The sequence below is a fragment of the Staurois parvus genome, unplaced genomic scaffold, assembly GCF_062004578.1.
Source record: "Staurois parvus isolate SC_StPar_1 unplaced genomic scaffold, SC_StPar_1.0 ptg000203l, whole genome shotgun sequence".
Taxonomy (NCBI): Eukaryota; Metazoa; Chordata; class Amphibia; order Anura; family Ranidae; genus Staurois; species Staurois parvus.
Window position 1 is genome coordinate 3,509,482 of NW_028317999.1, and position 27,736 is coordinate 3,537,217.

Sequence of the window (27,736 nt, forward strand, 5' to 3'; positions counted from 1 at the left end):
ACAGGGAGAACATACAAAACTCCAGGCAGGTGGTGCCATGGTTGGGATTCGAACCAACGACCCAAGTGCTGCCAGGCGGAAGTGCTAACCATTTAGCCACATGGAACATAACCTGGCTGGTTCAGTAGGGACCAGATGAATTTCAATCAATGTATCGGCACGCTGGTTGTACGTAAGTTGATCTGTCAATCTCAAATCTATCAACATCAACCAGTCTGTTGGGTTTTTGTGATTAGTGAGGCCGGCTAAAGCCGACAACAATAATCACTACGTTCGGCCAGCAGGGAAGGCTCACTGCCAATGAAACACAATAGTCCTGCATGAGGAATTCCTCCTCAAAACGGACTGTGTTGATGAGGGAATCGAGCAGTTTTCTTTCCTTCCACCAGAAGCAAGACTAACTTTCAAGTAAGCAAAACACAAAAACGACATAAAACTTCATTTCTGAAAACAATTTTATTATGTGACATTTCCAAATTAGGGCTAAAAATGGGAAATAGAAAATATAATACAAGTTATATAGTAACAAGAATATTTAAAAATCAGAAGTTACATCAGAGTATCTTTTTAACAAACCACAAAAAAAGTTTATAAACTAACTGTTTCATTTACAAAGTTTCATTGCTAATATACATATCTACATTGTACTAAGTAAACTATACATTAGTGGCATGCATATGTCTGATTAATAGAGAAGTAAACTTGCATGATTCATTGAACATGTGACTCTCCAGATATGATGGAACCATGTGACATGTCCCAGCATGCACTGAGAGAAATAGAAGAAATGGAGCATCATAGAAATAAATGGTTGGCATAACCAGCTGTTATAAAAATTACATTTTACTTGATACTGTTATGAATTGGGGCTGATGCATAAAAAGTGAAGGTAAAGAAAGCATGTTGCTTTTAGAAATTGTTCAGGTGTAGTCTTTCAATTTTTTGCACTCGCATATAATCAGATTGCATGTTCCTATAGCTGCACTCCCCATATGACTACAGGTCTTTGTAGCCACACAATTTCACCTACCTTATAAAATGAAAGAACTGGACATGTAGCTGTTCATTATTACCAAATGTTATGCTTCTGGAATTGTTATTGTCTGGCTTCATTTTACAAAGTAAAGCAATGTAACGCTGGGCACAGCTATGCTGAATTAACCTTTGCACCATCCACGGAAGAGTGCACCCTGTAAGAGGCTTTAAGGGTTTGATTGCATGTGCAACTGTCATTGCTATCCCTCTGAAAAGCATCTGTAGTGGATTGCTTTTCAGAGGCATTTGACAGAGGCAATATGTTGTCTTCCCACCACCTATGATCATCATTGAAAGCCCACCACACCATGCCGCAACCACATGCATTACATGTGGTTGTGGAGTGGTTGCAGTGTGTGCTGCCCTATTCAACTGAATGGGTTGCATTTGGTACTAACGCAAAGTGTGGTATAAATTTTGCCAAGCCACACCGCAACCATGGAAGTGTGTAATAACTGCTAGTCATTGCTTTACTAAATAGAACTGGTGATTTCAAAACTGCCAAACCACTAATATTCTAGAGCTGTTTACTCATCAAAAGTGGAAATCATGTAAAACGTTAGCTATACAGCACTATGATTAATATCTGTCAATTCAGCTTTAAATGGAATCTCCCTGCAGTAAGACAATGATTTTTTTTCAGTTGTACATAGCAAAAAAGTAGTATGATAATAAAAGAACTGGCAGTATACCAGTAGATCCATATAACTTGTATGACCCTATGCTGCCCTTACACAGCAATTTGCAGGCAAATGTAATCATTTCAGCCACATTTTAATTACAGAAGGCGCCAAATGGATCATGGCGTGTCATTTCAGTTTATCAGTAGCTGTTGGTGTAGACTGAGTTATTGAAAGATACTGTAAGAATAATTAATCTGATTTCTTTAAGCAGCATGCCCCCTTTCCTCCACATTTTTAAAAAAACAGTTCCCAACACAATCAGGGTAGCTGATCATACCAAGCACTGATAAGAAAATGTTTCAGTTTTTACTACATTATAGAAGTGACATTTTACACTAAAACAAGGATATGATTATACAAAGGCACACTTATTATACTTCCTTATTAATTCTGGGCACAACACGGTGATTGCCTGGTAGCTGACATTACTAATCTATATTTACATTTTAATAAACTCTACTTTTAGGTGTTTACACCTTATACATATTATCTATCATGTATTCAGTAGTCATTTATCATATTAAAACTGAACTCCAGTCAGATATTAAGGCACAAATGATTGCAGCTCTGTATTCATTAATACATCATTAAATGTATTTTAAGTGCAAGCGGCGTAAGTACCTGAACATGGCTTTGTATCAGCTTCTTGCAGTCCCTGTACAGCAGAGCTTAGGAAGGAGCTAAGGAAGTGTGTAGGAATGCAAGAAGTATGCTGAGGAACAAGAGGAATAACAGAGAAATGAACTCATTAGTGTTCTACTTCTCCCTTTACTGTCCAGTCACAAAGTGGGGACCTGTAAGTGAAAGTAAAACTGCAGCTGAGAAATCTCATGTCCCCTCACTACCAGAGAGGGCTGCACTGTGGGGCAGAGCTACGTAATCCCAGGACTGGCTGGACAAAAAACGGCTCTCACATACAGTATGTGTATAATGGTGGGTAAAACCCCTCTCGTATATGTATTTCAGCCATGAATTTAACTGTTGGCCTGGAGTTCTGTTTTAATGAACCATGGTTATGGGAAAACTAGAGCATTCTGGTTGTTGTATGTATTGGTGAAGCTTCGTATATTTCACAACCGCTTGCACTACCTAGAGACATGTTAATTCACATACATTGTCCTGATTTTGCTTTGTATGGCCTGAGATATTAAAATGGGGTTAATTGTATCTCATACACTTGACATAGCGACTGCATGGTGCTTGGACCTGCCTGCACAATCCAACCACCAAAGAATCCTTTCTTTTCCCACATAGACATGACCTCTTGTATAACACTTGGCCATATATCTATGCACCCTTGGTACCAGCATTACCACTAGAGAACATCAATTATGGGAGTGAAACCCACACATGGCATACAGTGACATTCCTACCAAGAGGCTAGCTTGCAGTTGCATGAAGACGGGTTCTCCCCCTGGTTCATGACCCCTTAGCTTTTTGCTGATAGTAGGCACCCTTTAAAAATAGCACAGGGATGGAGACTCTAGATCCCACCACTGTGTTCTCAGTTGTACAAAGAGAGAAAAGCTGCATTTAAGAGAGGGTAAGGCATAGCATCTGTGTGTTGGGAGTTAAGGATGTCAATGCTTTCCATTATAATAAGAGCAGCTTCCAGTGAAGATAATTTATTATTTATGGGCACCTTAAAGTTAACTCCAAGAGTTATATTCACTAATGTGGTACGCAGTCCAAAATGGCACTTGATGGCAATATATGCAAAAAAACATGATTTAAAAATTTTACAGCATTTATTAACATGGTCATCATTTTTTCTTCTTACACTAAAACAAAATACAGAAAAATAACATTGGAAGCAGCTACAGACATATACTGCAATTCATGTATTTGCATTACAGTGTTGCTTGCAGCAATATTAACCCCAAGATTCCATAAACAAGGGAACACCAATCATTTATTTATTAAGTGGACTCAGCATCCACTGTGTAGGGTATGTTCAAATTAAGTGCTTGGGCAGTCTTGCCCCAACACAAGACAAGGCAAAATGCTTTGCTCCCTGTGAAGCCTGTTCACACTAGAGCATTGCAGTGGTTTGTGCTGAAAAAATGTACTGCATGCAGTACTTTTTTTTTCATTGCAGCATGGTGTGACACAATCTAATGCATCGCACCGCACTGCAGCCATTTAACCTGAATCTAATGTCAGGTTTTGCACGTTGGCACTGGTTTCTAGCCTACATATTTACTGTTTGAATAAATATTCTAGGCAACAGATATAAGAAGCACTTACATATGACCTCACATGAAATAATGTCTGAATGTATTCCGATACACCCAGTCTTTACTCATCAATGTTTGTGATTCTAAAATATATATATAACACATTTATTTTTTGTATTTTCTGTGACTGGGAATATTTATATGAAAATTCAGAAAACTGGAGCCTAAGTCATACTCTTAATTCACTAAGTGTAAGTTAAGTCATTGAAGATGCAATCTTTCTGTATAACTTCCCTTCAAGCTTTTTACATGTTTGAGAAAAATATTATTTTTCTGAAGTGCATAAACCTTGAAGAAGGGATCTAAAGCATCCTAGAAGCATGCATCTTTATTAACTTAAGTGAGCCAATAAATAGTGTCCCTTCCCTCCAAACTTTTTCAATTAATGGATGGCTAACACAGTACAATATTCTTCGACTACAAAATGTTTCTAAATAAGAGCATATGCCATAGAAACAAGGTCTTAGCAACCAACCAGTCTACAACTGTCATTCTGATATCACACGTTTAAAAATCAAACCTCTTCTGATTGGCTGGTTGATCAATGTCTCTAAGCCAAGTTATGTGTATGTAGAGAGTCTACACATTTGAGATTTTTCTGTAAGAGTTTCCTTATACCATACTTATATAAATTCATTAGGAAGTTAGAATCACAGCACAGATATGGTCACAAAACAGACATTTTCTCAATATGTTTAATAAAATCTTTACAAGGAATAATGTAAAGGGATTTTACTCCTAACAGGTATCAACTAAAATAAATCACAGAGACAATACAAAGATAAACTTAAACAAGGAGGACACTGGTGAACTGTAATATTATGTTGAACTCACAGCCCTGGTTCACATATGTGCGGGTGGTGCCGCTGCGGATCCACACGAAAATCCATGCAGCCGCACTACCCGCACAGAGGAATGCGGACCCACGGGCCATTAGTACTAATGGCACGCTGCCCGCACTGGAAAACACAACCGTATTAGGAACCGAGGCTGCATTTTCAGAAGAAGTGCAGGGACTTCTTCCCTACGTGTCATGGTGTACGGGAGTCCATTCAAATGAATGGGCTCTCGTGCCCGCACAAACTGCAGCCCAAACAGCCGCATATATGTGAACCAGGGATGATAATATTACTTCCTGCAGTCATCCATCCAACCTGCCATCCATGTGCCAGCTTTGCAGAATTTGTCATTTCAACATTTTAAAGCAAAACACCATACCGGTCTACCTATCTTATCAAGACTGATGCTAGGAGGATTCTGGGTGATGTTCCATTCAGAAACGAGCAATCTGCATTACTAAGGTGACAGCTAACAAATTCAGCCCTTGTTAAATGTTAATGGGCAGCGGCAAACAATGCCAGATGCCCTCAGCCAACACAGCTGGAAATAAATAGTGATCCATCTAGCTGAAATGATCACTATTTTTTATCCTTTGTAAGCTGGTACATAGGGGGTCAGGAGGACTTTCCGATCCTACCTGCATAGCATACACCTGCATTGATGTGTATTTACAGAGCTACCAGCAGACAGTGCCACCTAAAGGTAGATAGATTGTGCCTGCACATTCAGCTGTCCTCTAAAGGTCTGCAGCCAGCATTAACAGGCAAAAATAGTTTTACCATGGTAATTATTCAACATTTGTACTTTTCTAGACCTTTTGTTGAGCTTGTTTATCCCAAGGGTAGTAGAGCTAGAACACGGCTCCCCAACATTCTAAGGTGGACAAACATATATGTGACTCTGTTTTGGAACACTAATTATAATAAATACTAATTATTAATAAATAGGAGTAAAATATGGAAGATTTGTTGCACTTTGTTGTTTTAGGTTTACATACAATTCTAATTTATTTTTAGCTGTTTTTCAGTTTTTTGTTCTCATATTTTCTTCTGACACATTCAGGTTAGTGGTTTATATTCTGACATAAGTACGGAGTATCCTTGGCGTTGTAAGTGTCAGTAATTTACCCATTTTTGATGCAAATGTTTCTGGGCTACTTTGTTTTTGTGTATGTATCTGCTGCAGAAAATATGTCTGATGTCTTAGAAGCAGAGGTAGGACAAACTGAACACTGTTGTAGAAGACCAAGCATGCAATACCAGCCAAGACATGCTAAAGTCCAATATTAGCGGCAAAGTTACAATTTGCAAACTTCTGCTCTAAAGGAACATTTATGAACCTTAGAGGTTCAACTAAAAAAAAGACTTCCAGTTCTGATCATAACAAAATATGACCTCTTTTTATAACACACAACTACCAGTTGCTTTGTGTTGTGTTCTTTACCCACGACAGGTTGCTAGAAAAGAAAGCTGTTGTGCCTTCATTTGTAAACCCCTAAAAAAAACATCGCCAATTCTTCTAAGCACCTCATTGATGATCTTGCCTCTGTCTTGATGATGCTTACGATCTGTTAGAGTGCCTCATGTAGTGAATCAGAGAGAGATCTATTACTCTTTCAATAAGAGCCTCTTCCACTATGTTTATATCCTGTGAGAAAAAAACAGGACATCCAGTGAGAATACAGAACAATAATACAGGCACATACAATGTAACAAATCATTAAAATGAAATGATACAGTACAGTATATTAGTTAATGAACACTTTTAGCTTGTTTAAATGTCAGTTGCATTTGTTTTCATTAGCTAATCAAAACTGACCTGTATTATACTTATACCCTTTGATCCATTTTGATTGATCTTTCTTACTGTACTAATAGATGTTAAATGATGCATTTAAATACCATCCCTGAAGAAATCATTGCTCATGATTTAGGGTAAGTTCACACAGGTGGGCAAGGAGCAGTACAGATGGCTGATCACAATTTTACTGCCTCCTGCCCACCTACCCACAACTTATAAGGCAACCACTCAGGTCCACTCACATTCGCAGATCTGAGAAGCTTTACAGTGTGGCAAATTTCCCTTGGCATGCTGTGTTCAGTAGACAATACACCTGCCATGTGAACCCATTAAATGCAATGAGACTGCAGTATCACCTCCTGATTACCTGCAAACTGCCATTCAGCTGCCTTTGAACAGCAATCTACCAGAGATTGCTTTTCTGAATGACAGTAAAGTCTGCCACCTGTGTTTGGCACCAGTCACTTGATTAAATGCCAAGGCATTGGACATATGGTCTCAGGAGATTGGGGAACTGATGTGCCAACAGACCTGACCAGTTGGTAGCTCAGTCATGTTTCTACCTTTGGATGAGATTACATATTCAATATGGAAGCATTTTATTATGTTACTGAAGTGGAGAGCAGTGGTTTCCCTAGGAAAGATAATTATCTAAACCCAAGATCAAAAAAGTGATATATTGTGGCATCTCAGTACAAGGAAATAGTTGTTACATCCATTTTCACTTTTCAGACTAACATTTTGGAAAGTCCAGAAAATATCAGATGATCTTGCCAAAAATGCAAAAGTCTTTGATATGAACTGGAAGTGAAAACAATTATCTTTCTTGTGCAACCCATCACCCCCATCCCCCAACATCATGCAGATGAACAAGGGCTGGTCTCATTTCGGCATCCTTTTTTTGGTTGTGATACGTTCTCCCTGTCTGTCCACCAGCAAGGTGATTACTGTGGCTAGTCTCTGGGTGGAGACCAAACCAATTTTAAATCAGCAAAACCTGCAGTCTTGTGCTTGTGATATTGTGTTTAACACATGCTTTAAGCCTGTTTATCTACCCTGACTATTCTAAACCTTGCCTACCTTGTACCTGGACTGACATTGAACCACCCTGCCTGTCTGCCAACCACAAGTACCTGATTGCTGTGCTCAGTTAGCGCCTGAACGGTAGACAGGCACTATAGTATTGTGTATAAGACCAGCAAAAGCAGGAACACAGAAACCAGCTATACTGTCTGACCACCTGTATTAGGGGTAAGTGTGACAGGCAGTCATGTTAGAAGTCCAGCCTCAGTGACAGCAATTGCTCCTTCTATAAATACAGTGGAGGAGGACACCATAGTCAGGAATAGGTAGTGTAATAACAGGATTATCAGGTTAAAATACAGATACAAAAAGTCTCGAAAAAAAGATGATGCAGCCATCTCATCTATGGAAGTCTAAGCTGCAATATATAATAATTGAAAGACAGTTCAAAGTGAACTACAGACAAAATGCTATATTGTATAGTAATATCTGCATCCTTTATGTTTGCGGTTCTCAGATTACCTGCTACCCAAACCACAGTAGGGAGATTTTTAATGCCAGACCATCTCTATTTTTTTCTTTCTTTCATGTTATTGCTTTGTAACTTTTTTTTTAACTAAAATTTCAATGTATCATCTGTGCTCAGTTGCCCATATACATTAGAGGCACCTATGGCATCAGCAGACATCGCCAAACACCAGAAGAAGCTTGTAAGGAAGAAAAATGATTGGACAGGCTGGAAAACCATGTCTCATTGCTATTGTTTTCCTGCTGATAAGCCACCACCTAAGTGTTTTTAAATTGTCTTCCCACCTCTCTCCATATGAAAGTGGTTGTAGAATGCATCTGATTGATATTGAAATTTAACAAATCATTATCATGCATAGCAACCACAGAGTCTAGAGGGATACATAGCTCTCTGTTGGAACATTCTATATTAATATTTCAAAGTAATATCACAATTTATTTATTGAAAAATAAGTTAAAACTCATTTACTACTCACTATGTAATTTTCAAAGTACATTGAGTGTCTGGCATAAAGATGCTTTAAAAAACTTGAATCATAGCTGGAATCCCCTCCTGGCACCAGGTGACAAACTGGACATACCTAAGAGAAAACAAATGATAATTGGTAAAGTTACAATGGCATGCATGACCCCAAGTTGTATTGACCACATGCTTCAAGTGATTGTAAAGTCTAATTTTTTAATTAAAATTACAAACATGTTATTAGGGCTGCAACTCACAGATATTTTCATAATCGGATAGTTGGCCGATTGTTGTTTCGATTAATCAGATAAAAACCTTTTTGTATAATTTAATTAATCTGTAGTTTAAAAACCTTTTTGTATAATTTAATTAATCTGTAGTTTAAAAAAAAGACAATTTATTCTTGAATATCTATATGCAGTGGTAAATATAAATAGCTTATATGGTTAGGGAACAAACTTTTAACCCCCTCTCAGAATAACAGAATATATCTCATGCTATAATCCCTATTGCAAAATGGGGGCACATAGACTTCCAGTTTACGGCTTGACGTCATCGGCGTACTCCATGGGTATGCCGATGACGTCAAGCCATAAACCGGAAGTCTATGTGCCGCCATTTTGCAATAGGGATTACAGCATGAATTCAACTTGGAGCACTGTATAGTGAGTTAGGAGGACACATTTTAATGTGAGTGGATATATATATTCTTAATAAAGGATATCTTTAGTTGTACATACTACACTATATTCAGTATTTTTTTACATGATTGCGGAGTGGATTGAATCAATACAAAAGTGCTGGCAAAGAGTTAACAAAGAGCGGGAAGACTTTGTACCATTATACCTGCCTGGGTTAAAAGGGAAAAGTTCAGTTTGACCTGTTATTATGGGTCAAACTTTGAGGTGAGAGCATAAGTGTGTTGGCGGTGTTAGAGCACTAAGGGGTGATACAGGAGAACCGTACACTTGTATGCCGTGGTGTGACTACGCTGGTCTACACGAAGTTATTGTGGAATAACAAGGGACTATTCAATACGATTTATGTTGTATAAAGTTGCACGATTTATGTTGTAAAAATAACACAAAGCACTGTGGATGTTACAGATTATATGTGGGTCTATATATATCCATTGGAATATATGACCAGGAAGTATATATTGGATTACTAAGTACTCACAAGCACGGAGGAGTATTGTTTACTGTCAATGTATATCAATATGCATTCAGCAGGTTCAAGGTTCACAGTTGATATAAAAGCATCATTGTGTTTATTTATTTTGTTGCGCTGCATTTTTCACTATTTACAAATTCAACATAGTCAACAGGACAGCCAGGCAAATTATATTTTGAAGAAAAAAAAAATCACCAATGACAGCTCCCATCTACAAAGGAAAGGTTTCCGCTAAAGCACTGATCAAGTGCGTTCGCTATACACTATGGGGTAAATTACTAAAACTGGAGCACTCAGAATCCGTTGTAGCTGTGCATGGTAGCCTACCAGCTTCTAACTTCAGCTTGTTCAGTTAAACTTTGCATGCTACAGTTTTAGTAAATAACCCCATATGACTCTTTAAAATAAAATTCCAGAAGCTCATCTTATGCCAAAGGATATGCATACCCTAACAATGTACTTATCTTCTTTGCTCCCTTTTGATCTTATAAATATACCATTAAAAGTGTTTTTATATCTGTTTGATAACTGCAAAAATACCTATTTATCCTGCCAGAAATCCAATGGTGTTCCAGGCACTCATGTCTCATTCTAGACATTCTGACAAAGCTACGCTGGTATTTAAGTGAAATGCGTTGATGTCACCAGAGTGTCACGTGAAATCATTTAACCAATGCCCAGTCAACATGACAGCAACAGGGAAGAACACGAAGCAGCAACACGGTGATGACCAACTTTGGAGAGCTGAGACACAGCACAGCTGTCAGCTAAAAACTGGGAGATATAAGCACCTGCCAGATGTGCTGCAAGATATTGATCACCTGGGTGAGCACTGCACCACTGACGGTAATGATTGGGACATGGAACATCCCAATAGAAGTGCGGTAAGATGCAATATAATCATTGCCTAGTGCTGAGTGGAAAGACTTGAGCAATAGCCCGCTCCCCATGTGGACTAATGTGTGGCAGGGTTGAGCTGAGGCTTCAATGACGGCATAATACTGTACCATTTAAATGTGATATGACAGCTCGGCTATCCGCGATATGTTTATACTTCTTATAGTGCAAGTTGTCTGAGCTATTATCTCGCTTGCAACTACAGGAACTGCTGCTTCTGCTAATATTTGTGCTAATATGGCCATTCATTGGAGGAACAGCCAAAATCTACTACATAAATAAACTGCCCGAAATATAGTGGTGGCAGTGGACTAAATCAATAGATGGAATGATTACATACTGTCCAACAGCAGGAAAATAACGTTGTGACCACTAACGAATGACCAATATAACATCTTGCATCTTCCTTTACTGCTGTGCTGTTCACATCCACAGTGAAAGAAGTATATCCTTAAAAGAGAAGTATAAGATTTTTGTTTTCCTCAATTATACTTACGCGGATGCAGCAACGGTTCGATGCCGCATCTGTCCCTTGCCAGCTCTAAGTGTGAGAACTCAGCGATCACATGACCGCTGAGTTCTCACAGCTGCTCTGAGCAGCGAGCAGTGACTGTCAGTCACCGCTCTCTGCTCTGCCACCCCCCAGCCCCCATTCTCACTGGGATTGGCCCGCTGAGAGGCTGAGCCAGCAGCTGCTCCAGACTCGGGGGTGGATCCTGACTCTGAGATCTTTCCCCAGCCTGGATTGGCTGAGTGACATTAGCCGACAGCGAGCTTCAGTCCACTGTCAGCTGGTAATGGGTCAAAGGAGTGCAGAATAAACTACAGAACGAACTCCACTCCTGTGATCCACAGGAGAAGTACAGCCAAAAGAACTTTGGATGCACTTCTCTTTTAACTAAGGAAGCTTGTGGTTGACTGTTAATTAATTGTCTACATAGTGCATGGGAAACCGATCCGATGTGTACTTTACCATGCTGTTAACAATCAGTGAAAGCTGATAACCCATGCAGCAATATTCCTCTCTCTCTCTCTCTCTCTCTCTCTCTCTCTGGGTCCCAACAGCCAGGACATACTTTTAGCAGACTCATTAGGTTGTTCCCATACATACTATAATATACTGTAACATCCTCTTTATACTTTTCTGAACTATTAAACCTGCAGGCCTATAGTAAGCTTCAATCAATTCATTGCCATGATGACTTCTGTTTTGCTATAGGCTGTGCAATCTTAATTACTCTGTATCTTAATTGTACTCATAGCCACGTAAAAACAATACAACTTTTGTGAAAGAAAGCCGACATTCAGGACAAAAAATAAGATTCAGTGTATTGAAGCTGCCACACACTAGATTTTGTAGCTTAGCTTAGTCTGAATCATTTACTGTAACCTCAATAAAAAAGCTATTTATTAATGATAATCATTCACTTGTCATGGTTAGACATTCTATGTGGCTGAAACGTATGAGTCTTTCTGATTATTATTCACTAGAAAATACAGTGTATCTATTTTAGGATTTGACATTTGCCAATGAAACAATTTAGAATAGCAAAATGAGTTGAGCGCAGAATTCAAGGATAAGGAAGTTTTTATAACAATTGAGTTGTGTGCGAAGCTAGAGAACAGAGATGGAGGACAATGACTGTCTTGCAATTGTCATCACCTTCCTCGGGTCTTCAATACTTTCTGTGTCACTGACCCAAAACAAGTATGTCAATCAGGACAGTCAGAGAAAAGTCTCAGCTGCTGCTACTCGAAGGGAGGAGAGAGTGCCATGTGCATGCATGAAGCTCGATTGAGCCGGAGCGACCGCTGGGGGCACATTTTTAATGCCCAGCCTGTCCTGCCATTTCAGAAGGACAAAGGGGATCAAGCATCAAGGGATTGTTGCTGATAAGCTATGCATGGCTCTACATATGGAGAGGAAAGGAACTACAATTTTACCGGCTAAGTAGTGGTATGTAATGTGCCAAGGATCCTGTAATGCATGGAGGTTTTTGTGGGAAAAGTTCAGGAAAGGTGATCTAACCCTTTCATTTGTACTTGTGCCAGGAATACAGGTTTACTTAAATTGTAAAAGAAATAGTGACCCTGACAGTTATGCATTCAGTATATAAGAAATAAAGGAAGAGAATATAAGTTTTAAAATATTTAAAAGCTAAAGGATCTAGGATCTGGCTCTGACCAAACCTAATCTCCCTACATTTCATGACTTTACTCCCCTGTAGCAAAACAAGCACCTACCCAAGCTTTTTTTCATTTTACCAATGCTGAAATATGGGCCTCCAGGGGTATCTATTATCTACACCATTTAATATCAACACAGGGTCTTAAAACTTTTGACTAGCTAAAGGAGGATTTTGTTTTGATACCTACAAATGACACATCCTACTGGCCCAATTCCCTACTGCTTATCCACCACCTGTGTACCTCCCCCTAGCCAATGTGATCAAACATAAAGAGCCCCAAAACTGAATCTCAATGTTCTACAATATGTTACTCCTCCTCTCCGCCACTACTCAGTCCATTGGTATTGTAGGAATGACCCTCTGTATGAGTCACAGTTTTCTATGTACCTGACATCTGCTGCAATGTCACAACTTTGGTATGGTTTTTGTTGTCTTCATGTCCTTGCGACCATTACCACGTTACCACTGTGTAACATTCTGTACTTATACTTCAATAAAGTACATACTTTTCAAACAAATAGAAAAAAAACTACAAATTATTTTGCCATGCTTTAGAAGAGCAGTACATAAAAAATCTAGAGTCTGACATTTTAAAAAATGTCTTCCCTATGAGCTTATACAACACCATAAAAGGTGATAGAATTGACATAGGACATTACAGTGCCGAGCCTTTGTCTGTTCAATCCTGTTTTCCATCTATGACATGTTGGAGAGGAGTAGACATAGACACTCAGATTCAAATGATATCTAGGACTTTGTTTAGTTCTAGGAAATTCCTTACCACCAGCCTTTCCTCGTTATTGTGGTAGGCCAAACAGTGCTGCACTAGACCATCTTCATCTACTTGCTCCGGGCAAAATGGGCATGTATACATTACCACTCTGTAAAGAAACAGAGATCATTAGAAGAGAAAAATTAGAAAACTAGTAGAACTTTAGTGATAATACAGTGCGACTACAATATTAGTGCAGAATTGTGCATTAACTGACTAAGCACCATACTATTAAAGTGAATTTCCAATTTTGTTGATGAATAGAAAATGCATTTCTTTTAGGCCAGCTATATACTGCTCTTTCTTTTACTAAGAATTTTTTTTTAGAATAGGAAACAGCAGAGAATCAGTCAAAAACATATGCAATGACCAGCAGGAATATAACATACAAAGGATTCGATGAATAATACAGAATATGTACTGATGAGAAAGCATGAAAATCAACTGTGTACGTAAGTGCCGTATAGGAAGAAAACACAATAAATTTCAGAAATGATAGACATTTAGAGACCAATAACATAATGAACTCTAAGGAAAGATTGTTACTGTATCTGCATACAATACTGCTCTTTCTTATTACAATTCCTGCATTGGGCACTTTTGATTCTGTCAGATCCCAACCATGCTCAGGATAACCAGATAATGTGGGGCTGATTTACTTAAACTGGAAAGTGCAAAATCCGGTGTAGCTCTGCAGAGAAACCACTGATTTTATTGTCAAAGCTTAATTGAACAAACTGAAGTTAGAAGCTGATTGACTACCATGCACAAGTGCACCAGATTCTGCACTCTCCAGTTTTGGTAAATCAACCCCTGTGTGTCTCGGTAGCATAAAGAACATGAAGAACTTCCTACTCCACATCTCTGCATGCCAAGTGCTAGTGTACAAGTCACAAAAACAGTATCCAAGGGTTGTAACCCCTGAGCATTAAAATTCCTTGAGATCCTTCAGGAATTATAGAGTGCTGGAGCTTTGTTTTAGTGAGTGGCATTTTGCAACAGGAGCCATATTTTTCTATGCACCCCGGTGTATGCATTAAAGGGGAGACGACTAACATTTTCCTTATTTTATTTATGTCAGTAAATAAGGAACGCCCTAGAAAGTAGAGGTTACACAATGCTGGCCGAGACACAGAAATCTATTTCTGCACACTATGGTGACTGGTTAATATATTTTCTTCATGCCATCTTAGTAAACCTGTAACCTCTGTTAACCCTTTACATCAAGCAATGATAAAATCATTCTGGAATTCAAAGCATGCATACCCAAACTGCAAATCTGTTCAGCATGCTTTGATGTCCCAAACTATTTTTCCATTGCTGCATTGTGTGTGGGAATATATATATATTTTTTGGTAGAATGTTTAAAGAAACATCCTGCATAGTTTTTCTTATTATTCACATAACAAATGTTATTTATAAGCTAATTTGGAACAAATATCTATTCTCTGCTGCAGATGTCAATTATGTGTAGTTTTACTTTAGGCTGAACTCCAGGCAAAGTTAAAAAAAAGAATTAAATTTGTATGGGAGTTGTTTTACCTGCCTAAGGATTAGTATATCTGTTCATCCAGTCCTGAGATCTACACAGAGCTTACCACACAGCACAGCCCTGTCTAGCAGTACAGAAGGTGTTATTTTCCTTTGTTGCAGTTAGGTAACACTGCCTTTCCTTCAGTCTATGCCTGGACAGTGTAGAAGAAGCATCAGATTGATGAGCTCATCTCTCTGTCACTCTGCTCTCTCCTTCTATCAGCATGTTCCTTACATGGAATATTGCCTTGTACATCCTTGGATGATTGAAATGCTCTACTCTATTCACTAAACTAAGTTTAATTCCCATACTCCATTGGTAAATCAACATCAATGCTATTTTGTGATGCTGTCTGTGATACAATGCATCCAATTCACTTAAATGTAAGTTGAAGTTCAATGAGGTAAAGTGGTCCTGGATCCAATTTACTAAGTCTTCGGTCATACTGAATCCACCTTTGAAATAGTGCAACCTCACTTGGAGTTGCACGATTTCAAAATCGGATGTCAGTGTGACTTCAGGTATGACTTGGAAGACATCTGTATGACTTCATGCACAGATGTCAATGCAAGTCGCACCTGAACTTTGCAAAAAGTAGTGCAAGAAATACTTTCAAACTTGGTGAGACTCCGACAGAATCAAAGTTGCACTGATTTGAAACAAGTCGCACCAGTGTGACCGGGGACTCAAGCATGAAGTGAAGCTGTTTCGCTTTACCTAAGATTGGTAAATCAGGCCCAGGTGGACTTCACTTGCTCCTTAACTATTTGCCCTCCAGAGGATATACCCCCCCCCCCCTTCCTGACCAGGCCATTTTTTTGCGATACAGCGTTGCAGTATTTTAACTGACAATTGCACGGTCATGCAATGCTGTATATAAATGAAATTTATGTCCTTTTTTTTACCACAAATAGATCGTTCTTTTGGTGGTATTTGATCACCTGTGCATTTTTTATTTTTTGCGCTATGAACAAAAAAAGACCAACAATTTTTTTTAAAAAAACAGTTTTTGACTTTTTGCTATAAAACATATCCAGTAAAAAAAAAAAATCCCAATACATGTAAATTAATTGGTTTATGTGAAAGTTATAGTGTCTACAAATGGCAGTATATATACTGTAATTTGTATGTATATATATATATATATATATATATATATATATATATATATTATTTATTTATTTTTTCCCTTTTAATACTAGTAATGGTGGCGATCAGCGACTTATAGCAGGACTGCGGCGGGCATTCTGACACTGGGTGGGAACTGACTTACTGCCACTAACATCCCAATGACACTATCAGTGCTAATAAAAATAAAAAGCACTTGACACTGTACTGACACTGGGTAGAAAGGGGTTAACATCTGGGGCAATCAAAGGGTTAACTGTGTGCTGTTTTACATGATGTGCTGTGTGTGATTTACTAGGGAAACATGCTGCTTTGCATTTCTCTGCTGTGCAGAAATAAAAAGCAGCATATCCTTGCGGGCAGGAGAGAGACCTGTGTTGTTTACACACAGGTCTCTCCCCTGTCAGCTTTCCCCGATGATCGCTGGGTGCGGGGAATCTCCAGCCGGGACCCAGTGATTGACATCCCTAACCACCGGAAATACAAATTTCCACACACTTGATTTTGTGCAGCCCTGCCACTTTGTAGCAGTAGTAGTTTTACTGGTTGTCACAGTGGTCATATGATCAGGAGCCAGTCCTGCCAGTCCCCAATCATTACAAGAGACTGGGAGCTGTCTTTGACAGCTCGGTCACTGTGCTGTGAATGCACACTGTGCACACTCTCAGCACAGAAACCTTTAGACACCCATGGACAAATATGTGGGGCAGCAAGGAGTGTAGGCTTTAACATGGCAGCAAGAGGTAAAAGGAAATGCACATAAATCCACCAATGATATTTATTCATAAGCACTTTCATTCATAAGTATATTCATAAGCACTGACGTGACATACCTGCATGGTGCTTTTCCCAGCTCTACCAGAGGGCCGTATTTTGTAATGTACTGCTGACATATATTCATGTGTGCTCTCATTTCACTCAGGCAAATCTAAAAATAAAAATTTATAATTAGTTAAGTACGAAATAGAAAGCATATTTCACAGCACAACTGTTTTTTTGATTTGGGTCAAAAGGAAAAGAAAAAAATATAGACATGAAAGAATTAAGTAAAGAAAGCTATTTATTTTTTGTCCGTTTTCCTTTTATTTCTGTATTAGTCATGTGTATTCACAAAGGGGCTGATTTACTAAAACTGGAACACTCTAAAACTTGTGCAGCTGTACATGGTAGCCAATCAACTTCTAACTTCAGCTTGTTCAATTGAGTTTTTGCAATAAAACTTGGAAGCTGATTGGTTTCTATTCACAGTTGCGCTAGATTTTTTTGCACTCTCCAATGTTAGTAAATCAACCCCAAAGTGTCAACAATGCTGTTTTCTGTGCTAGAAGTGAATAGAGAAAATATAAAGTCATTTCTTTTAAAAAGGGACAAACAAGAATAGGGCTAAATGGTTAGCACCTTCCGCCTGGCAGTACTAGGGTCGAATCCCAACAATGGCACCACCTGCATGGAGTTTGCATGTTCTCCCTGTGCCTGCATAGTTTCCTCTGGGTACTCTGGTTTCCTCCCACACTCCAAAGACATGCTGGTAGGTTAATTGGCTCCTGTCTAAATTAGCTTTAGTATGTGTATGTATGAATGCAAGTTAGGGACCTTAGATTGTACACCCCTTGAGGGTTAGGGACTGATGTGAATGTACAATAAATATGTAAAGTGCTGCGTAAATTGACGGCACTATACAAGTACCTTAAATAAATAATAATATATGTTATTAAATACATATTCTCCTTCTTTTCCTTGTGGAAAAAACTTTATCCTCCTTACATTAGGCCACCCTCTGCACTGCAAGGGTTAACTGCTCATTTTGCCTAGGGAATGAGGAATAAGTAAATATATTTTACTGTCCAACACCCTAAGATGTGGCCAGGGCCTAGGGTGGCCCCATGTACAATGCAGACCAGTCAGGCAGTGAAGTGGCTTTGAGGGACCAGTCTTACAAATAAAGGAAGCCTGCAGAAGTGAGGAATAAGGTAAATATATATATTTTTTATCCAACCACTGTAAGTACCCAAATTCGACTTTGGTATCAGCCTCTTGGAATCCATTATACATTGGTACTTCGGACTGAAAGAGGTAGGGGCAAGACTGGGAGTCAATCAGTAGTAATGCATAAAATTTCACTAACAAAGAACATGCTGATATGAGGAGAGAGCAGAGTGAAAAAGAAAGAAGCTGATCGGTCTATTGAGGCTCTTTCACTGTTCTTTTAGCAGGCTAGTGCTGGTTGGGGGTGGGGGACCGTATCCCATCTACAATCTATTACAGGAACAGAAAGGTGGTGCCATCTGCCCAACTGTGACGAGAAAATATAAGCCTCAGGAATAGATGGACAAAAATACAATTCCTTCGGCAGGTAAAACAGCCTCCCTATATGTAGTTTAATTGCGTATTTCACTGTTTGTCCAGAGTCAAGACTTTAGATGTATTTCCACTTTAGCAGTCAAATTTGAGAAAACCCCAATATATACACGCATGCCTAATTTTTAAAAGATATTTTTTACTTTTTTAGATGTTTCTCAGGAGAAGGTTTTTTGAACAATATTAGAGTGAGCCTGTCCTAAGCCTGTCCTCATTAACATACAGTGCAAGAACCAAAGCCTCTAAACCTTTAATTACCTTTTAGTTGTAATTGATAATGCACAATATCAATAGGGTTAATTAAGGCAAACACAGCTGCCCATTCCCTTCATTAAAAAAGGGAAATATGTAGGATTTTTTCTTGCTAAAGGGTGCAGAATAGAAAAACAAAGGTAAGCTGCAATTTTTCATTTTTTTTTCTTAAGTTATGTAATGTGAATGGGGACATACAACAAATATAAAGTAGGTAATATCTAGTAGTTGAAATAGTATGCCACACCAAAGGCAGCCCAGTAAAGAAGCAGCTTCAGCCTGTCTCGTCCCATGCTACCCACGTCTAACAGATTTCACCCTCTCACATTAAGCCCTGTGGGAGGGTGAAATGCATTAAAGGGGCGTGGCCTGGGGGGGAGACAGGCTGAAGACGGTTTTTATATTTGTACTGGGCAGCCTTTGGTGAGCGGCATCCTATTTTCAATACTAGGCATTGCATGCTGAGCTGGTACGAGTTTTTACTAGATGCACCTATCAGCGGGAGCAGTCACCAATGATTTTAAGCTGGTGCTTGGAGCGGCACTCTATGAGGTTTTAGAAAGGTCCCAAATATAAAGTAGGTATTATTCCAATTTGGCTGCAGAAGTGGAAATATACTTTAATAACCAAAATAGCCTACATCCAGGAGAGGGTGTTAGGCTCAACTCATCCAGATATGTCCTTTCATGCTGGCTACACATGCAAGTTACTTTTTACCTGTCAAAGAACAGCAACACCAAAACGGTTTTGTTGGATTGTGAAAAGAATAGTAGAAAGAATAAATAAGTGAACATTACTAATATTTCATATCTTTTTCTTACAATACCAATTTCCTTTGGCAATCTTTTCCAACTTTTTGTGTACGCTATGAAATTATTTTATAATAACACATTTTTTTCCAGAACAGGTCGGTGTATGGATGATTTTACCTTTTCCTTGCACTCTTCACAATTCTGAAAAACAGTCTTCATCTTCTTTATGATGTCCACAGCAAGTGTTCCTTCAGATGGCAAATGAGTGCGGCAATATGGACAGGCATACCCATTATTCCTCAAACTTGCTTTAATACAGCTGTGACAAAACCTACAAGACAGGAAATAAAAAGAGTGGTTTTTTGCAGATCCTAAATGAGCACACCTGTGAGTCTATCAGAAATTCTGGAAAATGTAATGCTAGTAGTGTCTTGTTAATGTAGTATTTATTGGGCTTTTACATATAATAATATGGTAGGAATAAACATAAGTAGCTAGATTTTGAGAGGTTTGTAGCCATCATGTATAGATTTGCACCATGTAAGGATGATTAGCATTAACTTTGGGTGAATGAGCCAAGAAGAAGGGGAGCATTAGGCAAGAGAGGCCAAGTGCCCTATGTCTGCAAGACTAATGAAAAAAATGGAGTAGTTATGGTTCACAGAGATGATCTCTATGATTCAGGGGACAACCATTCAATAAGAATTAGGACAGAGAAACGAGTCTCCTTCTACCCAATGGCTTCCCTTCCCCAGGGATATAGCACCAAAAAAGTGAAGAGGTAAGAGCACATGAGAAATCATTGTTGTATCCTATTTGTTATTCTGAAGGCATATCTGGAAATAAATAAGTACTGTATATAAAGAGAAGAGATACTACCGAAAACAGAATTAGAAGCGAATATTCCCTTTACGGAATATTACTTTATAAAGATGATCATATTGCACAAATTAGAAGATTAGAAAACATTAAAAGTGATTCTAAAGGCTTATTTTTTTTAAATAACAAGATTGCAGAGAATGCTTGAAGGTAAAAAGCCTTGAGCCTTTACAACCACTTTAAAGTGCACAACACGGCTATCACTGCCTAAAAACTGTATCCAGTATCCTTAAATTGGCATTTTCATACAAAATTCATTTGTTTGAGAAAAAATTTCAAAAATTAACGCTGATTTGACCCCACTAATGATTAGAAAATCAAATGAATGTTCCTAAAACAATTTTCCCTAAAATATTCAGAACTAATACCATGAGAACAAAAATAATGGACCATTATAGTCCACTGTAGCCTTTTAGGCCAGCTAGATATATAGACTCTCAGCTGGTTCAGCAGAAATTTGATCCATCCATGGGTACAATCAAGTGATCAACTTGGGTACAACCAGCCTGTTGAAATTTTTAAATGTGATTACATCCGGCGGCTATAGCTGTTAGTAGTGATCATTGTGTTCTGTTGGCCAGGAAGGGATTCCCCCTTCAACACTGACTATGTTGATGGGGAAATCCAGCAATTTTTTTTCCTTCCACCCATGGTGAAAGGAAAGAAAATCAATTTATCTTTGGTGAAATCTTAGTGTGAACTGTGTAGGCAAAGCTAGAAAACATTCTAACAAGGCTGCCCAACTGGACAAAACATAGCCAAGCCTTCACATCTACTGTGAACCTACACAGTCCATTGAAAGTAAAGCCGGTCATAGATGGATTGAATCTCAGCCGGTTCAGCAGGGACCGGCCGAGATTCGATCCATCTATGTGCACAATGATTGTACCAAAGGCTATCAGATTTTTACCACTCAATTACTGCCCTCGGTTATTGCAGCTAGCAGTAGTCGTTGTATTCCTTTGGCCGAGAAGGCTTCCCCTCTTTTCCTCTGGCACAATAGTGTTTCAGGAGGCATTCCCCCATCAGCACTGACTGTTGATGGGGGAATCAAGCAATTTTCTTTCCTTCTGTGGTGAAAGGAAAGCAAATACTGTAGATTCATCTATGGCTTATCTAAACACCAAATAATACCCATTTACATAATCTCTTGCAAGATCACACCTATCAGAGATCTGCCTGATTTTGCTCTCTACTTTGTCTACCTTCTTGTTAAGTCCTGCACCAGCCACTTCACTGGTGAACGCCATGCACTCACTGACTTAACAATACACTTTAAAACATAATCATGGTCTATAGACTCACCATTGCCAACCTCAAATATAACAATCCTGTTTTTCACTGAAAGCAAGCAGCCCCTATGGACAGTCTTGTGTATAGGTTGCAAGGGCAAGGTCTGCTCTGACTTTTCCTTTGTCATGATTTTTTTGTTTTGTTTCCTATACATTCTGACCTATTTGTACAGTTGGCAGATGACAACTACACACCTTTGTACTCATATCTACAAATAGATGGAACCTAATTCTCTTTTACCACTAACTTTGGATCTATATTGGCAATAACATCTACAACGTACAGCAGTTTTATCTGCAGGTAACATGCCATATACCATACCATATACATTGACAAAAAAAAAAAAAAAAACTATGAAAATTACCTTTAAAAGGAAACATGACAAATACTTAAATAGTTAGACACAAGTGTTCACAACCCATATCTTGTTTTCACAGCTGGTAGATAATTCTATTTTCCTTACTATGTCCTATTGGTCATTTTATAGAGGAGATAGAGACAGTCTACAGTTGTTGTCCATTGCATTGCCATATTAGCTTTACTTAATGTTCTGATAAAAGTTAATAATTACACAGGAGAGTACTGCTTACCCGGTTAGTTTTAAAGTTCACAGCCTCAGCTGACCTGTACAGAAAATCAATCACATATGCCTAACATATCACTATACTGGACATAAATATCTTAACAGATTTAAGTATAATGTGGCCTATGTACATACATTGCCAACTGTATGCCCTGAGATAATCTGCCTCCACTGATGTTTTCCACCAGACCAGACACAAGTTACACCTCTAGTATCATGTGTTCATACACAGCAAAACGAAAATGAAAACATGCCTTATATTATCTTTAAAAAAAACTGCAAAGGAACATGATCTGATAATTTCTGAAGGATTTCCACTGTTGCCGTACAAATAAAGCTAATAGTTTTAAAGAATCAGAGTATCTTCTATTAAAGTATGCATATACAGTATTAAGATACCTTTTACAAATTTTTTGACAGAGTATGGGAGGGTTAAAAACTATCAGGGGCATTTTTTTGCAATCTCTGTTTCATTAGGGAGATCTCCCTTCACTTCCTGTTCTGTATACTCAATAGGAATGTGAAGTAATTCCCCATCCAGTTGTCACAGGAACAAGTATCCCCATTGGAAGATTTCCTCTCTATTCTGGTGGCAATGAAAAATTTTGGATTTGCACTTTCATTCCCAGTGACATTGATGATCAGGAGAGTAAGAGGATGAAAACTTCCTAATGGGAACAGATAGCAATAAAAAAAAAGTATTGTGACCCCCACCACTGCAACCCCATGGGCACACATGGGTAGTGGGTCTACATGAAGGTCCACCCATCCTGCCACTGCATATATGCCAGGGTGAGTATAAAGTATAACTAAAGGCAAACCTTTTTTTAAGTTTTGGATATAGTGGAAATGGATTAGAACACCTGTCAGGTTTTTATTGCTACCTGAGTTCCCATTAAGGAGATTCACCCTCTCTATCTGTCATGAATTGTTATCACTTATAGTGAAGTTCCATCCAGTTTTGTGTTTATTAAAGGTCAGCAGCTACAAAAACTGTAGCAGCTGACCTTTAATAAACACACACTTACCTGTCCTGGGGTCCAGCAATTTACTCACCCGTGCTGTCCCTTCTCCCCTTCTCTCCTCCACGGCGCCGGCATCTCAACTGTGGGCACCAGGCTGTGACAGCTTGCGGGTTCACAGTCTGGTGCCCAAGGCACATGCTCGAGTCACACTGAGCCTCCTAGTTGGTCCGGCAGTATCCTGGGACCTGTGAAAGTTCCCAGGAGACTGCAGGAGGGAGGAGGGGGCTGAACATCCGTCAAAACCAGGTACCTGTTCCCCCCTTCCCCCCCAAAAGGTGCCAAATATGGCAGTGGAGGGGGAGGCAAACAAGCAGAGCTTTCGCTTTTGAGTGGAACTCCGCTTTAAGGTGAGAGTGAAAGAAAATCCCAAATTGTGGGTTGTCCCCAGAATACAGGTGAAATCTTCTAATAGGGACACTAGTTTGAGTGACAACCAGGGATTCCTTCAATCGGTTCCTAATTTGGCTATAGGACAGGAAATGAAGATAAAGCTCCCCAATGGGATATAGATGGTGATCACCTCCCCCCCCGCCCTTACTTTAAAAAAAAAAAAATTAAGAATGCACCAATATATCGGCAGATGAAACATATCGGCCGAAAATAGTGTGATCTGCATTTTTTAGGAAAAATCTCATAGACTTTCACGTAAAAACACCCCCTAGTGACTTCAATGCAAAAATGCGTCTCAGACTTTCATGCAAAGTCATGTCCTCATTGACGTCAATGGAAAAACGCCTCCTAGTACCTTCAATGCATAATTGCATCTCATAGACTTTCACGCAAAGTCGTGTTCTCATTGACTTCAATGCAAAAACGCTCCCTAGTGACTTCAATGCAAAATGGCATCTCATAGACTTTCATGCAAGGTCGCGTCCCCATTGACTTCAATGCAAAACGCCCCCTAGAGACTTCAATGCAAAATTTACAGTCACATAAACATAAAAGAAAAATTTAAAAACTGCGTTTCAGTTTTCAGCCAAGGGCATCCTAAATTTTCGGTTTCCTTACCAGAAATTTCATTTCAGTGCACCACTAAAAATTTTTTACTTTATTTATAGTTTAATGTTAATGGTGGCAATTTGTTCTCTGGCTCTTTATAAGAGTGGCTGTGCTGGACTGACCAGCTCCTGAATACTATATTATTCTGTCCACTCTGCCATAGCCCATTCCTGATCCCTGGTTCCTGAGACATTCCTGATCATTTTATTTATGTATGAATGTCGTAAGTTATATATGTATGTTATCTACATTCCTAGATCTCATAGGTAGATACATTGGGTTAGAACCTTTCATACACAGACATACTTTAGTATATAAAAAACAAAAACCGGCAGGTTTCAGTGTCATATAGCTCTGCACACACTAATAGTATCTACAGAAAAATGCGGCATCTCAGACTCTGGGGTCTGGGAAACGACAGGTCATTTCTAACCTCTGCTTCACAACTGCCTGTTAAATATTTCCGAGCACAATACTCTCATCCAGGATGTTGTTTGCATTGTAATCCATTTCACTTTATGTCTTAAAGAGTTTAAACCAAACATTGCTGGAAGTTTATACTGCCCATGAGCTGATTTCTAGCTGGGATTTACGTCTTACAGTTTAACCAATCTTCTGGGGGATCCCCACATTGGGAAGGATAGGCACTGTAATCACAAGAATGTTTTTGTTCTCTACTATTTGCATTTAAAAACCCAACAGACGTACAGAAATAGGATGAGATCATTTTGGGCACATGCCAAAACTGACAGGGAATAAATACAAACTTCCAACAACTACGCGATTGGGTTGCAACGTCTAGTATTAATATTGCTGGTGACTTCCCAGCTCTCCATGTACTATACAAAGTATAGGTCCATATATTAAACTGGATCTGGAACAACATGAATTATACCAGGGGTCTCCAAACTGTGGCCCAAGGGCTGGATGTGGCCCTTTGCTATCCTTTATCCGGCCCTTGGGGCACTATTCCTCCCACTGAGACCAACAATGGGGCAGTACTTATTCCATTGAAACCAATAATGGGGCACTATTCTTCCCACTAATACCAATGATGGGGCACTACTCCTACTGACCATTAACCCTGCGGCCATGTTTGTTCACACTGATGATGGGGCCAGTACATTTTCTATCCTCGCTGACCATAATCTGGCCCTTCTAAAATCTAAAGGACCGTATACTGGCCCTTTGTTTGAAAAGTTTGGAGACCTCTTATTTATACCAATAATTAACACAAAGCCAGGATAAAAACCGATGAGAAATACAACTAGTGTTGAGCATAGAAAGTAAGGAAAGGCACCAGAGGGTGAAAGGTAGAGATATTCTGAGTTTTTTGTTCTGATTTTACTTTAACCAGCTCCCGCCAGCTATATGCCAGGTGGACCTTAATGCAGAGCCACCACACATAGGCATCCATGGGGAACCTTTCTTCTGTAATGAAAGCATGTGACCAAGCTGTTCCGAATGTGAGCTTCCAATCATGTGACCGTTGTGCTAGCTAATCACAGTGGTCAGATGAACCTTGCCTCTGCCTCCCAATGTCAAAAGGCTAGCAGATAGCAGCAAGGGGTTAAAGAACCCTGTTGACAGACCATTAAACATTCAGCAACAATCTTCCCTTAAGATTATATATGCATTTACATAGTTTTGCCATCTTATCCACCTCCCTTATGTAACCATTTAAAAGCCTTGAGACCTCTGCTGGGCACCACCATCTTGGATGTAATTTCAGCATCCCCAGCAGACTCGGAGCTGTCATTCAAGTGACACTCTATAGAATTCCCCTTCCTGCATCCCATGGTGGCTCCATAAAAATGTTTGTGGGGAAGTGAGGGGAGTGGCGGAGGAGTTGGGCCAGCATAGACAATAATTAAATACTTCAGAATAGGAGAGAGTGTGCAAGGAGAGAGGGGCTGTGCAAGAGAAGTGACTCAGATTACCTAGCAAGTTCAATGGCACATTGCATGGGAATTAAAAATGTTTGAAAAGGAAGAATGTTGCAAGTAAGAGTTTAAAAATACTTAATTTTTCTGTGCTTTTACCTGCACTTTTTTAATTTGGTGATCGGGCCTCTTTAAGAGTACTACTACAACTGCTACTACTACCAGTTATGTCTATTACTTAGTTCCTCCACAATCTGCATAACCTGTGAAACCAGAAGTACTGTAAATGAAGAAATAAATAACAGGTCAAAGTACTGACACTCACCTTCAAATACTACAACAAATAAGAGTGGACATTTCACCATAGCAACCAGAATTCAGCTGTCATTGTCTGTCTGATTGCTATGATAAACCTTTATTATCCACTTCACTGCTATTGGAAATGTAACTCCATTGTTCCCTTACTGATTTCACATCTAGAACAGTCAAAACCATACATATCGCAGCAGAAACAGGCAGTAACTGTTTTAAAGAATATGTAAACCCAACATTTCATATTCCTGATATGTGCCTGCTGTACCATGTACTTGTATGAAAAAGTATACTGTTTTCTTTGTCTTACTTCCTTTGTATGATGTTCGTGTCAGTCTCTCTGCTTTCCTATTAGAACTGACCACAATAAGCACGAGAGCACAGCGTGGTCAGTTTTCTAGCTATGCTGGGAACTCAGTCTGCTCTCCTCCAATGATCAGACTTGTCCTGACACCCCCCGCCCAATGCACAGCCATTTACTGTGCATTGCACTGAGAAAGGTTTCCACCATCTCATGCATCAGCAGCTATTCTATACATGCAATGCCCATCCGAAAGTCATGTTAAGGCTACATTCACACTAGCCCAGATTTACAGTGCAGGCTAATGCAGTGTTGGCTCCAACAGGAAGCAATGCAATGTGTGTTTCAGCACATCACACTGCTAGGGTTTTTTTCCTCAAATTAATTTTTTCTATGTTTTTTATCTTTCTTAAATTTATTTGAGAAAGTGTCAGATAGGGGTTTATTTACTAAAGCTGGAGAGTGTAAAATCAGGCTCACTTCTGCATAGAAACCATTCAGCCTCCAGGTTTTATTGAACAAGCTGAGGTTAGAAGCAGGGCCCATGCTTCAGCTACGCAAACCAGGCAGCCGCCTAGGGCGCACTGCCACCTAGAGGCACCTGGGAGCAGCACAGCCCAGCATTTTCTCTCTCTGACCTGTGGACCTTTTGTATGAATTCTTCATTTCTCTGCAGAGTCCCCCTCTCCTCATACACAGGGAATGATGAGGGAATGATGGTATCTATACGCACAATTGTCTCACAGCCTGTCCACACACAGATATAGTAGATATATAGAACAGTGCGCCCTAGGCAA

At 39.2% G+C, this 27,736-nt stretch overlaps 1 protein-coding gene across 1 annotated transcript in view; it reads right to left on the reverse strand.

Annotated features, from left to right (window-relative positions):
* Positions 1–441: 441 nt before the first annotated feature.
* RNF125 (ring finger protein 125) overlaps positions 442–27,736 on the reverse strand; it is a 42,919-nt gene continuing 15,624 nt past the window's right edge. The window contains exons 2-6 of the mRNA XM_089678361.1: positions 19,842–19,995; positions 17,136–17,230; positions 13,650–13,749; positions 8,623–8,727; positions 442–6,442 (exon numbers count right to left, since the gene is read on the reverse strand). Of these exons, the coding sequence (XP_089534487.1) occupies positions 6,356–6,442; positions 8,623–8,727; positions 13,650–13,749; positions 17,136–17,230; positions 19,842–19,995 (541 nt within the window). The 3' untranslated portion in view covers positions 442–6,355. The remainder of the gene's footprint in view (positions 6,443–8,622; positions 8,728–13,649; positions 13,750–17,135; positions 17,231–19,841; positions 19,996–27,736) is intronic.